Below are 14,541 nucleotides of genomic sequence, written 5' to 3' on the forward strand. Positions count from 1 at the left end.
ATGCTGAGCACGGTCGGCCTCTTCCTTCCTTCGCCTTCTTCCTTTGCGCGCTCTGCAAATTGCCTGTATCGCTCACACTTCCGGCCGAACGCCTCGACATGCCCACGCTGTTCCGCCGTCGTGCAGTCTCTTCGACCCGCCGCTCGCCTTATCACACCGACGATGAGTCCGACGCTCCGACTCACTCTGGCGCAGAAGACGAGCATGTCGTCCCTCCGTCGATGTCGTCTGCTCCTCGCTCGGCGTTGAGGACATCCACCACTCGGTCGTCGTCGCGCCCGAAGATGGTGCGCGTCGGCACGGATGGCTCGAACGAGATGAGTCGGGCCCGTGCACATGGTGCGTATGAGCGCTTCATCTCATCGTGAGTCTCGAGTACGCTGACTAACCTCGTACTTCGATATCGCAGCTCCAGGCAGCATGTCTGTGAGCACTTTGACCCCCTTATCCTGCTCGTGCGCACCCTCGGCTGACGATGTCCTATCGCAGCGCCGTGAGATCCGAGAGGAAGTAGAGGACATCAAGCGTCGCATCGCTTCGTTGGAGAGGGCGAGTGCGTCCCTCCGTCCCTCCCTCCGAGCGAGCGTCATCAAGCTGACTCTTTTCGCTCGCAGTTAAGAGGCGTGCGCTCGACCATTCGTTCCGACGCGTCCGAGGTACTGACTACACTTGCCTCTTCCTTCGCAGGCGAAAGCAGGATCGACGAACTCGATTCGCCCGCGAAGGATCCCGAGGGCCTCGTCCGCGCACAGTGGCGCCGCATGATGCCCAACCTCGCCGTCGGACGTGCGTCGTCTCTCTTCTCGATGATTGCGTTCATTCAGTTGACCCGAGGGACTCGCACAGACGCCTTCCTCCCTCGCAAGGAGAACGGCAACATCAAGAAGAGCTACCTCGCCCTCCTCGAATATCAGCCGCGGCACCCGAACTGGGTAGCGATGCAGCGGCAGAACCACGACGCCTGGGACTGGATGCGCGTGGATGCGGCGCGACTCGAATGGAAGTACTTGGGCGTCAAACCCGAGGAGGGCCACCTGCTCATGGACAGGTTCTTCGCCCTTGTATTTGCTATTGAGGCCAAGGTGCGTCTTCCGTCCTCTCTCTCGCTCGATCAACCGCTGACTTCTACTCACTGCAGGAGCGCAAGATCCACGAGCTCCAATCTCGCCTCGACGAGCTCGTCGGCGCTGGCCACATCCAGGCGGAGGAGCACGACCCGCTTCCTTACTACAGCGACAGCGACGGCGACTTCCGTCCGACCGTCGAACGTCCTTCCACGCCCGGCTTGACGAAGGAGCAGCGATCGATGACTCGTGGGTTCCGCGGGCACGGTCGCATCGCTGCGGACCAGATCAAGGAGGCGTTCCGTCGGCGCTCGCCCTTCGGGGATACCGACACGGAGGATGAGGACGAGGACGAGCGTCCAGTTGCGTCGTCGAGTCGGGCGCAGCGCGAGTTGGGCAGGATGGGCTTCAGGGCTGCGCGGCGGTATTCGTTCTCGAGGGAGGCGTTCTAGGCGCGTATACACACACTCATACCCATCGACTCATAGACTGTGCAGCTTCCTTCGCTTCAAGCAATACATCATCCGTTCGCACTCGTTCTTCGCTTCGTCTCCTCGTCCTCGCTTTACGCTGCTTTCGCTTTTCGCTCGGCCGCGTCTATCATACTCAACAATGCAGCTTGTCGCGACACACCCGGCGCTGCTTGCGGACCATGGCTCGACATTCACAAGGGAAAAGAACCGCTTCTTCGTTCGTGCTGCCTTGATCCCGATGTCGATAACACCCCACGACCTCTCTACATGTTATCCACCACGACAGACGCACTCTAGACGTACTCCTCGCCAAAGTAGCGCTTCGCACGCCTATACCCTCCCTCACCCGCTGCGCCCTTCGCAAGCGAGTAGGTCTGACTCTTCTTCTTGTTCTTGAACCACGACATCTTCCGGGTTCTGCGCGGACTCTCTGGGTTCGAGTCGTCCTTGGGAGGCGGAGTCGGCGCCCGGTCTACAGGCGGAGTGGGCAGGTGCACGAGCGGGAGCGATTCGTCTTGCCTAGCCCGGTGTTGCGCTGATGGAGTGCGCGCCTCCTGGTACTGAAGCTCCTCGTATTCACTTTCCTGGGCGCTCGCGAGGGTCAGTACGATCAGGCGGCGGTACAGAGAACGGAACGAAGACGCACAAGAATTGCGATCTTCGCGTTCAGTCTGCTCCTCTGCTTGTCCGTGAGGACGTGGCAGTACTCAAGGAGGTGGCGTACTGCTCAAGGGAAAGCGTTAGCGTTCGCAAGCGACAGGATTCATCGCTACGAAGCGGGAGGAGGGGACCAGCGCACTTTCTTCGACTGCGACCCGAAGTAAGTCAGTCAGCCCCTTCGTTCGCCTGCTCCTTTTAATCAACGTGGACCGTCATACGCACTCCGGTGGCTGACAGCTGCGGCGGTGGTGAGGGAGTCGACTTTGGCGAGCCTGGCAGCCCACCCCGAGGCCTCCTTCTCGTCGAAGTTCCCGATGGTGACGCTCGAGTAGTTGAGAAAGTTGTCCCAGAAGCTGGAGCCGCTTGGCATCCTAAGTGTAGCAAGGGCGCGAGCCAAAGACGAGGAGCAGTGAAGGAAGAGACAGAGGCAAGACAGAGGGGAGGAAGAACTGATAGAACTGGGTCGAGCTGACCCTCGGGCAATCCGCGGAGTCGCAGCACGTGGGAAGACCGCAGGTCAAAGCGGCGGGACGACGCTGAGGAAGGGGCGAGAGGGAGAAGCGCGACTTGGGAAGGTCGACCTTGAGTACGCCGCCTCGACAGCTGCCTGGCTCTCCCGCCGTCGCCAGCAGCTTTCCAACGTCTGAAGAACGACGGCCAGGCTTGCACGGTGACGCTGAGAGGCGACGAACGCGTGGAGAATCCGCGGACAGACTTCGTCCTCCTCGTCAACCGTTCTCTCGCACGCGCTGGTCTCTCGCCGCTCAGGTGCACCCTGCGACGCTATCTCTCCCATCGCTCGCCCTCGTACACCGCAACCAGACATGTCCGTCGTCGTATCAAGCGGAATTCCCCCTTACTCTCGCATAGCGTGATCGCTTGCCGCTTTCTCTTCCCTCGCCTGCCACCACGAACGCTTCCTTTGCTGTTGCGCGACCTGGACTGTGCTAAGGGATCCTTGCGCAACCGCGACACCGTCCGCCACGCCCGCCCCAGCGACCACCAACTTCCGCCAACTCGGAAGCGGTGCGCTTTCGCTCGCGACTGTGACACCACATCCGGGAAGCGTGGGACGGCTTGAAGTAGATACAGGGTGCGTACATAACTTTCTGTCCGGGTGAACGCGCTTCCGACGCGATGAGGCGGGCTGGAGGGCGCATTCGGGGGACTTGCGGCGAATGAGGCTTATCTCGCAGCGGGACAGGCGGCGGCGAGGCTGGTTGGGCGGTAGGGAGCTCAAGCTAGAGGCACTCATTGGGCTGGTCTACTTGTGCGGTCGTTGGAGTCCACACACCCATCGCTCGCTTCCTCTTCCTCAACCGCCGAATGTCGCCATCGCTCGCCCGCTGACCCTTTCTCTCGCTCTTTCTACAGCTCGAGCGACAAGCCATGCCTTCATTTCCCGAACCAGAACCCGGCGCGTCGCTCCTCCTCGCCTTCACTCCCGCCGCTCGTCCACCCTTCTCCTCTCGACCACAATCGCTTCTCCTCCTCGGCCCAACCCGTCTTTCCGCTCTTCGCGCATTCGCAGCGCTCGAAGCCGGATATCGCGTGATCGTCGGGGGACCGGCGCCAGAAAAGGACGAAGTGGGACGATGGGACGCCGAGCTGCAGTTCCGCCTCGAGCGGAAAGAGATTGAACGAGTTGACTGGCCACTGGGGGAGGAGGCGGATGCACAGGAGGACGCATGGTGGGACTGGTTCGACGCGGCGGAGCGGAAGGGAGACCTGGATGGCGTACGGATGATCGTCCTCTCCGACACGATCGTCTCGCACTCGTCGTCCTCCGTACGACGACGGACGCTCGCCTCGGCGCGAGCATTCCGCGCTGAGGCAGAGCGGAGACGCTTCTTTGTCAACGTCGCCGACTGCCCCGACTTGTCCGACTTTGGCTGGGCTGTCTCGCACCGATTCGACCTCATCCCTCCTTCCGCTCCTTCGAGCGAGCCGACTCCCCGCCGCAAATCACCCCTTCAGCTCGCCCTCACAACGAACACCTCTGCATGCCGACTCGCTACTCGACTGCGGCGCGAGATCGTTGCGTCGCTGCCCAAGTCGGCGGGAGCGGCAGTCGAGGCGGTCGGCCGTCTGCGAGAGGAACTGAAGGCGCAGGTCAAAGCTGCTCAGGAGGATGCGCAGGACGGAGAGGACGACTCGGAGGAGACGCAGGGCGTCGGGTTGAATAGGCCGGTCGAGCAGCTCACGAGGGCGAAGAGCCAGGCGCTCGATGAGCAGCAGCGGTGCGTCACTTTCGTGCTGTTCTTCCTCTTCGCTCGCTCACTCGTTCCATGCCAGGCTACCAAACGGCGAATCGAGCTGGACCGGCGCGTCCGCCCAGCTAACCCGAATGCGTTACGTCTCCCAGCTGTCCGAGTACTGGCCGCTCGACCGGCTTGCGACGGTCTCCCTCGCATCGCTTTCGGCGCCCTCCACTCCTCTAGCACCTCTCTCACCCTCTCTCAAGCCCGCATACCACGACCTGGATCCTGCCTCCGAACCCACCGACCTCGCGCTCTCGCCCCCCTCGCCGCGCCAGAAAGGCCGCATCTTCCTCCTCGGCACTGGCCCCGGCAATCCTCTACTCCTCACCCGCGTCGCTCATCTCCTCCTCACCACCTCCGACCCATCTTCACCCTTCTACGTCGACCTCTTCCTCTCCGACAAACTCGTCCCGCCGCAGATCCTCGCCCTCATCCCGCCTAAACGACGCGAAGGAGTCGTCATCGCCCGCAAATACCCTGGCAACGCCGAAGCAGCGCAGGAGGAGCTGATGGCGCTTGCGATTGAGGCGGCAGAGAAGGGCAAGACGGTCTTGCGGTTGAAGCAGGGCGACCCGTTCTTGTACGGTCGAGGAGGAGAAGAGGTTTTGCGATTCCGAGCGGTCGCGGGCATCGAGTCAGTCGTCCTGCCCGGCTTGTCGTCGTCGCTGGCCGGTCCGACACTCGCCGGCATTCCCGTCACGCAGCGAGGAGTCGCAGAGAGCGTCGTCGTCTGCACTGGCGTCGGACGAGGAGGACGAGACGTTGCACCTGCGCCTTACGAGCGGGGCAAGACGCTCTGCGTCCTGATGGGCGTCGCCCGCCTCTCCTCCCTCGTCAAGGCGCTCATGAGCCACCCGACTTCGCCTTACCCGCCTCACCTTCCGATCGCTCTCGTCGAGCGCGCCTCTTCGCCTGATCAGCGCGTCGTAGCCAGCACGATCGACCGCCTCGCCTCTGTCCTCGAGACGCTTCCGCCGCATCGTCCGCCCGGCATGATCGTCGTCGGCTGGGCCGTCCTCTGCCTCGAGGGCGAGGGCGACATGGGCATTCTTGATGATCCTCAGGACGAGGGGCGGGACGAGCGGGACAGGCGACGCGTGCAGAACTGGCTCGGCGACATCGGCTACAAGGTGCGGGAAGGGTTGAGCGAGGGGTGGATGAGCCTGGTTGGCGGGCTCGAGGCGGAGGGGGAGCAGGTTTCAGCGGAGTAGTCTCGTTATCTTGGGTTGCTTGGTCTCTCGCATCGCAGCATTACTCTCTCGTCAGGATCGTGGGAGCGGGCTAAGTTGCGAGGCGAACGAAAGGATGCGAGCACGAGTAGAAACAACGAAAGGAGGAACAAATCTAGGCTACGATGCGGGAAGGAGAAGCATTAAAGTCGTGATAGTCAGTGCGTGAAAAGCGAGAGGAAGAGAGCCTTCGCTTTGCCGGCAAAGGTGAGTGTGCAGGGAAGGATGGCCGAGGCGACGAGCGTGTGCGGCTGGAGGGACGGGTTGTCGGAGGTGTCGCGGCCCTGCAGGATGAAGTTCAGCGACTGACGCGAATGAGGCAAGGATGAGCACTCACCGAGGGTGCCCAGACGAATCCTCCGAGGAGCGTGAGATAGGCGAAGCAGAGGAGCGAGCCGCGGAAGTAGGTCGAGCGCGCCTCGATGTAGACGTAGGTGAGGAGGAAGATTGAAAAGATGATGGCGATGGCGTCCCAGCGCGGGAAGACAAGGCTGCAGCGACGAGTAGTGGTCAGCGAAGTCTCGAAGTTGCGCCTGAAGGTCCACGCACGTGAATGCACGGTGCGCCATCGTCTCCTTGCCGATGCCGTACCAGGCCGTGAAGGCGAGCATGGCAGGGATCTGGATGAGGCAGACTTGGAGGGCGTAGGCGGAACCGATCTCCATCCTGCCAGGCGTGCACATCAGCTTGAGCGATTCGAACGAGACTCGACGAACGCACGACAGGGCAATGTTGCCGTTGAGCGCGAAGGAGATGGCGTTCATGAACTCGGTCGTGTTGGGGACGAGGGCGAAGAGCGTGATGCCGAGCAGCTTCTCAGGGATTGCGAAGCCGTCGAGGACGACGTCGACCACGTCGACCAGGATCTCTGCAGACGGCGGGTGAGTCAGGGAGGAGACGGAGAGTGGTCCGAACGTGACGCACCCGCGATAATGGCGTAGAGAACGGTGCATGCCAGCAGGACCGTCGCACTCTTCGTCCGGCTCCAGTTCGGCGCATCGTGACCTCCATGTCCACCTGCTTCCTCCTCCTTGCCGTGCTGAGGCGCCGAGACTTCGCGCATATGCGACGAGGCGCGGTGCAATTGCGCTGCGCCGGCGTGAGGGCGAAGAGCGGGAGCAGCGGAAGCAACGATCTCGAAGGCGCGGCTGAACTCGTCGGCGGTCAGGCCGTGCGGAAGCTGGACCGACTCAAAGTGCTGCTGTTGCGAGTGTTCCGGGCGGTGCGCCGATTGAGGAGCTGATCCATCGGGCTTGAGTCCCGGCGTCTGCGGCGGCATCTCAAGCGAAGCTGGCGCGAGGAAAGGCGTCTGGAGCGGCGACTTGCCCATGGCGGACGGGCGGCGCTTGACTTGCTGGATGAGGTTGGCGGGGACGAGGCGCTGGTAGATTGAGCGGCGGTCGGCGAGACTCGCGTGCTGGGCGCCAGAGAGCGGGCGCGCTGCGCCGTGTTCGTGCGCCGGCTGCGCATTCTGCCAAATCTGCGAGGCGTGCGTTTTGAGCGAGAACCAGAGGCCGATCAGGTAGGACTGCGGGGCGGAAGAGTCAGCTTCACGAGGGAGCGAGGATCAGGGCGGACTCACGAGGACGAGGATGATGGCGCAGTAGTACGAGAGCTGGACGACGGTCGTGCGGTAGAAGGGGTCGTCGGCAGGGCTGACGTGCTCGTAGTAGCAGGTCTTGCACGATGCGGCGCCGGCCTTGCGCGAGAGCGGGTCGCAGTCGGTGCAGGTGAGCTGGAACTGCGCGAGGGGGAAGAAGATGAGCGAGAGAACATCGGTGAGGAGGATCCGGGCGACGCACCGATCCGTAGATCTCGTAGAACAGCGTTGGCGTGAGCGTCCCGATGACGGCCATGATGAGCATCGTGCTGGTGACGCCCGCGCTCCTCGCGTTGAACCGCTGCTCCTTGCGCTTCGCCGCTCCGCCAACCATCGACATGCCCGGCATGAGGAGGACGCCGGCGAGGATGCTGCCAACGATTGATCCCTCGACGAGCTCACCCTTGGCCTGCGTGAGCGCGATGCTGTACAGCACGATCTCGATGACGCTGCCGAACGAGGCGTTGATGACGGCACCGACGCCGATCGAGCTCTGTGCCGAAATGGACGCGACGGCCATGCCGATGAAGTACGAGAGCGGGATGACCGAGAGGAGGGCGGAGACGAAGACGAACGCTTGGCTCGAGATCAAGCGCAAGACGCCGCCTCCGCCGGTCGGGTAGTGTCGCTCGACGTACGGCGCGACGAGGAAGAAGTCGACGATCGCAAGGAAGACGAGGGCGAGCAGGTTAACGAACCAGACGTTGACGCCGTCGACCGTGTACTTGTAGTACTCGAGACCGGCGGCGCGGTACGTGCAGAGGAGGACCGTCGGGTGCGGGCCGCGGAGACGACCCTTGCGGCGGTCGGCGACGAGCGATTGACGAGGCTGCGGAGGAGCGGGCTGGCCGGCGCGGAGAGGGTAGACGACCGAAGTCGCGTCCTGCTGCTGGTGCGTCGGATCGTCGGCGTGCACATCGGGCGCCTCGACGTCCGTCGCGAGGTCCTGGACGACCGGCTGGTAGTCGGGCGGGGAGCGGAAGTACAGGGAGAGCGGCTCGTTGTTGAGGTGGCGGAGGAGAACCCACAGCAGTTTCGCCATTGGAATCGAAAAGACGCCGCCCCAGCATGCGAGTGCGACGAGTGCGAGCACGGGCGCGATGACGAGGTAGAACCCGACCCAGTACATGATGCGGCCCAGGGCGCGGAGGCGGAACCCGTGTGCCGAGTCGCCATCTTTGCTGAAGTCGTGAGGTGCAACGCTGCGAATGCGCGGCACCGTGTCGCCGGTGATCGTCTCCTCACTCGAGGACCTGTGCGCTTTGTCGCTGCGGTCGTGGTGGCCGTGTCCGAGCGATCCGTAGATGCGGTTCTGCTGAGGCGTGCGGTCGAGCAGCGAGCTGTGCTCGTCGGGAACGCGGAGGCTGCTCTCGCTCGGTTTCGGGCGGACGGTGCGGTCGCTGCGACGGACGGGCTCGTCGGGGAGGACGTCGAATGTGGCGGCTCGGATGGGCGGGCGGCGAGGGGAAGAGACGGTGGACGAGATCGTTCCGCCTTGACCGATCGTCCCGCTGCGGCCTCGCCTGCCGAAGCGTTCGGCGTTGTCCTCCTCGTCCGAAATGTCGCCCGAGCGGACGCCCTGCCCGCCGTCGGGAGCGGCATCGTCCGACTTGATCCCGTCGTCAAGCTCCTCGACCCATCCTTCGACGTACTTTCCGAACGGCCAGAAGAGGTACGTCCCCAGCTCCCACACAACACGGCCGTACTTGGCGCCGCCGAACGGCGTGATGAAGAGGATGGCGCTGACGACACCGCACAGGATGAAGAGCCAGACGCCGAATGAGAGCGTCCAGATGACGTTCGAGGGGAGGAGGTGGTGCAGGGCGGTTGAAGAGGGCGCGGCGTGCAAGGCGGCGTCAGCGTGTCGTGCGATCGAGCGGGACTTCTTGTACAGCGCCGGCTTCCAGATCGGAAGGCCGAACGGGTGCTCGACGTTGATGGCCTGCGTGCGAGACCTTGTCAGCAGGAAGCGAGAGAAGGCGAGCGAGCGCACGCACATCCTGCCTGTCCTTCAAAGTGTACTCGACTTCTCCCTCGTCGTCGGTGTCGTTTCCTGCGTCATGCTCGCCGTCCGCTCCCCCGTCTCGCCAGTCCTCCATTCTCGGCTCGTCACCGTCGACTCCCTCTTCCTCGTCCGCCTCGACGATGCTCCGTGCGGGTCCTTCAGTGTCGCTTCCGGCGCCAGCTTGCGAAGAAGCTGAGGCGGAAGAAACGAAACTCGTACCGCGCTGGCCGAGCGAAGGGCGGGGAATGTGAGGGTAGGCGTGGTGGTGCTGGTGATGAGGAGGAAGGCCGAGAGGAGACCAAGGAGGCGCGGCGGAGGGAAAGGCGGGCGAGCGAGGTGCGGCGAGATCCGAGAAGGCTTCCGAGCGAGCGAGAGACATCTCGCGACCGTGCGGACCTGGCGTGTTCGGGTTCGAGGGGTAGCCGAGGCCGAGCGAGTCGGAGACATCGCCTGCCTGCGAAGACATGTTCGTGTAGGCCGAGATCCGTCGCTGCGAGTCCTCCTTCATGCGCTGGGCGAGGGCGACTTTGCGGGCCTCCTGTGAATCGCAGCGTCAGTGAGGAAGCTGAGAGCGGAGTAATCGCGGCCACGCACCTTGCGCTCCTTCCACCGCTTCCTGACGAGCTCTTCGCCGCGATCCCTCGTCACGACCTCGTCATCATCGCTTCCCGCCGCGCTCTGCACACCTCGCCTCGTCCTTCTCCTCCTCTCGCCGTCGTCACTGTCCGCATCTGACCCGCTTGATCCTCCGCGAGACGAGGATGCCGCCGAGTGTTGGCCGGTTCGAGAGACGGAGCGGCGCGGGTTGGCGGACCCAGAGGCCGGTTGACGAGAACGAGAGTGCGATGCGGATGTGGGGACGGAGGGGACGACGGAGAGGCGAGCCGAGGATTGTGGGTGGTAGAGCGACTGTCGAGGGGGAGGAGCGGTAGCGGGAACTGACGAGGCGTTCGAGACGGAGGTGTTGACGCTGATGCTTCGTCGAGCCGCATTAGAGGTGCTGGGAACCGCACCACTTGGAGGACGTGTTCGCGCGCCCGTGGCCGAAGCACTCGGTCGTCTCGCACCGGACGCTCCGCCCTGCATCGGCGTGAAGAAGCGGTCTTCTTCCTCATCGTGCATCTCCTCGCCCGCGGTACCGTACGCCGAAGGCTCCTCCTCGTGAAGGATGGCGTCACTCGCGCTCAGGTCTCGTCTGGCGGGCGAGCTGAACGAGGACGAGGCTGCTGTCGTGCTGGAATGCGTGCGAGGGCGAGGTGGCGGGGTCTGCGTGTGAGCCGGAGGCTGCGGAGACTTGGCTGCGATGGCGGCGTATGAGGGGACTGGCTTGGAAGCGGGAGGCGTGCGGGAGAGTTGCGAGGGTTGCGGAGTGGGAGTCGTAGCGAGCTCTTCGTGGGTCGCCGGTTCGGGAGTTGCTACAGGAGTCGTGTCGGCCTGCGCGACAGGCGCCGCGGTCGAAGGCCCTGCGATCGTGTCGCTCGAGCTGGTGGATTCAGAGGAAGAATCGCCGGCGGAAGAGGACGGGCGAGGCGGGTCGTCCATCGCGGCGGTCGTCTCGAGTGGCTGCGGGTGGGTCGAAGTAAGGGATCAGCTTCTGTCTGCACACCGCAGACCAGCCCTGTGCGCGATGCAGACGCAAGCACCTCGTCCTCGTCCTCGGTCAACGAGGAGGTGCGGGAACTCGCCCGCTCGATCCGATGATCTCGTAACCTTCCCAGCACCCTCTCCCGCAGTACTGGTGCACTACTCTGTGCCCCTCGACCCGCACGACGCGCCCGCCGCCGTTGTTGACATCTCGAGCCTCTCCTCCCCACTTGTCGAGGACCCGGGACCGCGAACATCGGCGAGCGAGCAAGCGAGAGACCGCGCAGATAGAGAGACGCACCGTTGCTGCCGCTGTGGCCTACTCGTCCAACCGCTGCTGCCGTGCGAGGTGGTGAGGCGAGTTGTTCGGATGCTCGAGGACGGCGGGAAGCGAGAAGGCGAGAAGAGGCGGCGCGGGCGCGTGTGTGGGCTTCTCCCGGCGCAGTCGAAGGTTTGGAAGCGGATGCAGCCGAGCAACAAGCCTCGCAGCGGATGTCGAGCGTGTGGTCGAGGACAAGAAGCGAAGCTCCTCTCCTTCGGGGAGCACGACGGCGACGAGGTCATCTTTCGCGAAGATCAAGAGGCGAGGCAGTGTGTATCGAGTGTAATGCAACAGGAGTACCCGCGAGTCGTACAAGGCGGATGCCGCAACTTGACCCTCCTCCTCACGCCCATGCGTGCGACATGAGCCGCTGCGTCGCGACCAAGCTCTGGTACTTGACATCCGGGTCGGCGTGCGTCATCAGCTCCATCACGCGACCCTTGGCACCGAGGTCCTCGATGGCCCTGCGGGTGTGTGGAGTGGGAGGAGAGGTGGATTGTGCGAAGGCGAAGGTGGGTCGGCGGTGAGCGTAGCGACGAGGTCAAAGGTGAAGGCGAGAGAGGGCGAAATAGTGCAGTGAAGGGAGAGGGGGATGGAGAGAGTAAAGAGGAAGATCGTCAGCTCAGTCCAAGGAGATCCTCGAGGAAGCCAAGTTCGTCCCCCGAATCTGCGTGCGCCGGCCAGCGAGAGATCCGTACGCACTTCTTCCCGTTCTCGTGGTACTTGACGAACTGCGCGATGTCGTTCGCCGCGACCGCAAGCGTGAGTGCCTCAGTTGACGAGATGAGCAGATTGACGAGAACTCTGCGGAGTTCCGTTAGGGCGTCAGTTCCGGCGGACGGACGGGAAATGAGCGCAGGACGCACTTGAGCTGCTCGCGATCTCGGTCCGTCAGCTTCAGCGCGTTGTCTCGCCAGAAGTCGTCGTTCGTGTGCGGCGGCGACCACGTCAAGTGTCCCGTCGCGAGTTCCGACTTGTACTCGTCCCAGGTGCTGCGTTGCGTCGTAAGCGTTAGCGTTCAGGTACATCCCTCCGGTGAGGAAATTGCACGCACGTCAATCCCTCGAAACTCCTCTTCAGCTCGTCGACCAAAAAATCGACATCCTCCTTGATGTCCTCATCGCCAAACTTGCGTCCCTGGAGCGTCTGCAGCCAGGGAAGGACCTTGACCGTCAACATCGCTGCGAGGTTCTGCTTCGGCGCCTTGGTGATGAGGTTGCGGAAAGTCGATACGACGATGCGGATGATCTTTTCCTTGATCGCTTGTTTCGCGAGGTCGAGGAGGAGCGGCACGACGTTGTAGCGGCTGCGCAGTGTCAAGAGTAAGCTCGAGGTGCGCGGTCGTCGGGAGGAAGGGGCAAACTCACGCATTGATCTGCTCCGCGACAGTCTGGTCGAACGAGAGGAGCCAGAAGCAGAAGGCGAGCTGGTACTGCATCTGCGGCGACGGATGCGCCCGCAGGAGCTGGACGAGTCTGCGTTACGAGCGTCGAGGATCAGCCATCAAGTCCGAAGGTGAAAAAACGGGAAACTCGAACGCACCCCTCGATCACCTTCGACGCGTTCGCGTCACCCTCGCCTGCGTCCCACGACATCTCCCGTGCTTTCGCAACCCGCAAGACCGACTCGAGGCATTGCACGGCGACATCTTGCCCTTCCGGATCGTTTGGTGATCCTGCGAGGTCATCGTGATCTGCGTTAGTGAGCTGGCAAGCAACCTGACCGCGAAGACGTAGACGCCGGGTCGACACGAGGCGGTTGAGTGGGACTGCCGCGACTCACGGACGAGGTTGGCGAGATGCTGCAGGACCTTTGCGACGACCTGATCTGACGGTTGTGGGTCGTACGGGAGGATGGTCGAGACGATCGCCGAGCTCTTCAGGCGCACAAAGTCGTCTTGCGAGTCGAGAAGTCTGCGCGGGAGCGAATTGGTGAGCTGGCAAGCAGTGCGAGAGGACGGGCGCGCAACGAACTTGAGGAGGGAGGGGTAGGGCGTTTCGGCGGTGCCGTCGAAGAAGAGGGAGATTCGTTCGTCTCGGTCTGTGCGAGGAGAGTGTCAAGGGTGCGGCTCAGACGATGCCTCCCACACGAATCTCGCAACAGAGACGATCCGGCGCACGCACCTGCGATGAAATCGCCAACGAGGACAAGGATGAACTGGAGTGTGTCGTTGCGCGACAGCTTGTTCAGTAGCCGCACGTACAACGCGGCGTACGTCTCCCCTTCCTGCCGTTCGTCGCAAGGTCAGCTCGCTTTCAGGCGTGAGGAGGAGAACAACGACGCACCGCATCGAGGATGAACTCGGCCTTATCCCTGCTGCTCGCTACGCGCTGCACGAGCTTGACGTCGTCCACATCCAGCAAGCCAGCGCGTTGGTAGCCCTGTGCGCCGTTCGAGTGATGACGATGGGTCAGTTCGCTCGCGAGGCAACAAGCGGGTCTGGGAGCGACGCACGTCCCATGGAATCGCCTTTGAGCGAATCTTGAGCGATCTGTCGCTCAGGAAAGTGTTGGCGACGAGCGACATGAGCCCGCGAACGTCGAGGTCGGTGCGAGACGGTGGGGGTGCGCTCGTTCGAGGCGGCGAGAGCGTGGGTGGGTGCGCCGGGTGCTTGTAGCGGTTGTGAGGGTGTCTGCTGTCGTCACAAGCGGGTCCTTGAGCGGTGGCAGCGGTGTGGTCCTCGTCCAACCTGGTTCCCGTCTCTCCCTCGCGCCGTCACCTCGCTCGACGCTGTTCTGGCTGAATTGGCTGCTCTGTAGCACGCGAGTACACCGCTGAGCTCGCTGCGCCACTCGACGGCTCTCCCATCGCCTGTCACCGCGTCTTTCTCCTCGCTCGTTTCCTTCCCTCCGCAACTCCCGGCACGACCCGCGCGCGGAGGCAGTAGGTTTGGAGGGAAACGCCGTGGCGAGTCAAGACGCTGGTCAAGCGAGATGGGCGCTTCGCGGTGCGTCAGAGATTCGGAGCCAGCGTGTAGCTTTCACCCTGGCCGAGTTGATTCTTCCCTTCACCTCGTTACCTCTCCCACTTCCGCCTGACCGACACGCTTGTATACCTCAACGCTTCACACCGCCATGCATCCTCCCGCCCTCGTGCCGGTTTCGCAGCTTGGCACGGGTGCTCGACGAGGTTCTTTCGCTGGCCGTTCTTCCCGCATTCTATACGATTCGGGCGGAGGGAGACAGTTCTCTGTCTCGAAACAGGCTGGCGCTGCTGGAGGCGTCCGTAGCGGCTCGGCTAGCAGTCGGGAGCTTGTCCCGCGCGTCATTCTGCGAGCTCTCACTTTGACTGGCGTTCCTCTCCTTTTCCGCCGGTACCTTAGGGTTAGGGTTAGGGTTAGGGT

General features: G+C 63.2%; 5 protein-coding genes across 5 annotated transcripts; 2 read left to right on the forward strand and 3 right to left on the reverse strand.

The window, feature by feature from the left end:
* Positions 1–98: 98 nt before the first annotated feature.
* Positions 99–1,516, forward strand: RHTO_07674 (uncharacterized protein; the record flags this gene model as incomplete). The annotated part of the gene is made up of 7 exons (XM_016421330.1): positions 99–339; positions 410–426; positions 490–553; positions 615–623; positions 688–786; positions 847–1,082; positions 1,139–1,516. 7 exons carry the CDS (start codon positions 99–101, stop codon positions 1,514–1,516), a joined length of 1,044 nt encoding a protein of 347 aa, XP_016274451.1.
* A 314-nt stretch (positions 1,517–1,830) lies between these two features.
* Positions 1,831–2,567, reverse strand: RHTO_07675 (uncharacterized protein; the record flags this gene model as incomplete). The annotated part of the gene is made up of 4 exons (XM_016421331.1): positions 1,831–2,121; positions 2,184–2,260; positions 2,337–2,345; positions 2,420–2,567. 4 exons carry the CDS (start codon positions 2,565–2,567, stop codon positions 1,831–1,833), a joined length of 525 nt encoding a protein of 174 aa, XP_016274452.1.
* A 1,019-nt stretch (positions 2,568–3,586) lies between these two features.
* Positions 3,587–5,669, forward strand: RHTO_07676 (uroporphyrin-III C-methyltransferase; the record flags this gene model as incomplete). The annotated part of the gene is made up of 2 exons (XM_016421332.1): positions 3,587–4,437; positions 4,493–5,669. The coding sequence occupies 2 exons, from the start codon at positions 3,587–3,589 to the stop codon at positions 5,667–5,669; spliced, it is 2,028 nt and encodes a 675-aa protein (XP_016274453.1).
* Positions 5,670–5,845: 176 nt separating this feature from the next.
* RHTO_07677 (Ca2+:H+ antiporter) lies at positions 5,846–10,834 on the reverse strand (the record flags this gene model as incomplete). The annotated part of the gene is made up of 9 exons (XM_016421333.1): positions 5,846–5,971; positions 6,025–6,178; positions 6,237–6,353; positions 6,408–6,555; positions 6,612–7,215; positions 7,270–7,428; positions 7,490–9,229; positions 9,285–9,830; positions 9,887–10,834. 9 exons carry the CDS (start codon positions 10,832–10,834, stop codon positions 5,846–5,848), a joined length of 4,542 nt encoding a protein of 1,513 aa, XP_016274454.1.
* A 707-nt stretch (positions 10,835–11,541) lies between these two features.
* Positions 11,542–13,724, reverse strand: RHTO_07678 (V-type H+-transporting ATPase 54 kD subunit; the record flags this gene model as incomplete). Its single annotated transcript, XM_016421334.1, has 11 exons — positions 11,542–11,662; positions 11,901–12,002; positions 12,065–12,190; positions 12,253–12,504; positions 12,566–12,673; positions 12,741–12,873; positions 12,981–13,111; positions 13,172–13,238; positions 13,322–13,424; positions 13,484–13,579; positions 13,653–13,724. 11 exons carry the CDS (start codon positions 13,722–13,724, stop codon positions 11,542–11,544), a joined length of 1,311 nt encoding a protein of 436 aa, XP_016274455.1.
* Positions 13,725–14,541: the final 817 nt, after the last annotated feature.

The sequence above is a fragment of the Rhodotorula toruloides genome, assembly GCF_000320785.1.
Source record: "Rhodotorula toruloides NP11 unplaced genomic scaffold Scaffold7, whole genome shotgun sequence".
NCBI classification, from domain to species: Eukaryota; Fungi; Basidiomycota; class Microbotryomycetes; order Sporidiobolales; family Sporidiobolaceae; genus Rhodotorula; species Rhodotorula toruloides.